The sequence below is a fragment of the Palaemon carinicauda genome, chromosome 30 (genome assembly GCF_036898095.1).
Source record: "Palaemon carinicauda isolate YSFRI2023 chromosome 30, ASM3689809v2, whole genome shotgun sequence".
In the NCBI taxonomy this organism is placed as follows: Eukaryota; Metazoa; Arthropoda; class Malacostraca; order Decapoda; family Palaemonidae; genus Palaemon; species Palaemon carinicauda.
The window spans coordinates 57,084,494-57,086,405 of NC_090754.1; the positions used below are offsets into that span (position 1 = coordinate 57,084,494).

Here is a 1,912-nt window from a genome sequence, read left to right on the forward strand (position 1 = left end):
TAGGAAATCAGCTCACGATCTCTGACCCTGGAGCCCGGAGACCGGAGACGAAGCCCAGAGCCCTGGATCCCCGGACCCCGGAGCCCTGGAGACCAAAGCCCTGTTTTTGTCCTCCTCGTATCCCTGAAGTTGTGGGAAAAAAGTAGTAGTGTAGGATGAATCTTGGACGTATGACGTCACAATCGGGGCAAGTATAAATGGAAGGGATTTTTGCCCAAATCCTCAGAGTGCTTCTGTCACATCATTTGCCATGAGCTTAAAGGTAAGTTCTCTCCAATAGAGGAGATTCATTTCCTGTTTATAATTTTGTTTTTGGAAGAATGAATTTGTGTTGATTTGAATTTTCCTGTTATATAGAATTTTCCCCAATTGAAAATGTTTTTATCTTATTTGTTTCCTGTTTCTAATATTTTATTTTGGAAGAATAGGTTTCTGTCAATGAAAATTTTCCTGTTATATAAAATTTTCCCCCAATTGAAAATATTGTGATTTTGTTAGAATGTGAATGGTTCAAATAGTTTTTAAAATAATTTTCTGAAATAATTTTTTTGCTCGATAAAGGGCCGTAGGGAATCATGGCAAAGTGAAAAAAAAATTGAATTATTATCTGAAAGAAGGATAATATAATTTATATAGATTGATAAAATTTAAAAATTCATTCAATCTTTTATAAATTTAGGATTTTTTGAAAGAATGAACTTGTGTTAATTTGAATTTTCCTCTTATATAGAGTTTTCCCCAATTGAAAATATTTTGAACTTATTTGTTTCCTGTTTCTAATATTTTATTTTTGAAGAATGAATTTGTGTTAATTAGAATCTTACTCATATAGAATTTTCTTCTTATTGAAAATGTTTTTATCTTATTTGTTTCCTGTTTCTAATATTTTATTTTGGAAGAATAGGGTTCTGTCAATAAAAATTTTTCTGTTATATAGAATTTTCCCCAATTCAAAATATTTTGATCTTGTTAGAATGTGAATGGTTCAAATAGTTTTTAAAATTATTTTCTGAAATAAATTTTTTTTTGCTCGATAAAGGGCCGTAATGAATCATGGCTAAGTGAAAAAAAAATGAATTATTATCTGAAAGAAGGATAATATTATTTATATAGATTGATAAAATTTTAAAATTCATTCATTCTTTTATAAATTTAGGATATTTTGGAAGAATGAACTTGTGTTAATAAGAATTTTCCTTTTAAATAGAATTTTCCCCAATTGAAAATATTTTGATTTATTTGTTTCCTGTTTCTAATATTTTATTTTGGAAGAATGAATTTGTGTTAATTAAAATTTTCTTGTTATATAGAATTTTCCTCTTATTGAAATTTTTTTTTTTTATCTTATTTGTTTCCTGTTTCTAATATTTTATTTTGGAAGAATAATAGGTTTCTGCCAATAAAAATTTTCCTGTGATATAGAATTTTACCCCATTTGAAAAGATTTGGATATTGGTAGAATGTGAATAGTTCCAAAAGTTTTTAAAATAATTTTTCTGAATTTTTTTTTTTTGCTCGATTAAAGGGCCGTAGGTAACCATTACCAATTAAAAAAAATATTGAATTGATATCCGAAAGAAGGATAATATCATATAGTACTGATATATATTCATAAAATTATAAGATTCGTTCAATCTTTTATAAATTTTTTTTTTTTGGAAGAATGGATTTCTGTTAGAATTTTCCTGATATATAGAATTTTTCCCCAATTGAAAAGATTGTGGTGGTTTTAGAATGTTAATAGTTCAAATAGTTTATAAAATTATTTTCAGAGGGGATTGATGATAATAATAATGATAATGATAATGATAATGATAATAATAATAATAATAACAACAACAACGATAACGATAATGATAACGATAACGATAACGATAACGAAAATGAAAATAATAATAATAATAATAATAAT

The 1,912-nt window shown here is 26.4% G+C and overlaps 1 protein-coding gene across 1 annotated transcript in view; it reads left to right on the top strand.

The window, feature by feature from the left end:
* The first annotated feature begins 229 nt into the window (after positions 1 to 229).
* LOC137623152 (polycystin-1-like protein 3) overlaps positions 230 to 1,912 on the top strand; it is a 10,020-nt gene continuing 8,337 nt past the window's right edge. Inside the window, exon 1 of the mRNA XM_068353840.1 lies at positions 230 to 262. Within this exon, the coding sequence (XP_068209941.1) occupies positions 251 to 262 (12 nt within the window). The 5' untranslated portion in view covers positions 230 to 250. The remainder of the gene's footprint in view (positions 263 to 1,912) is intronic.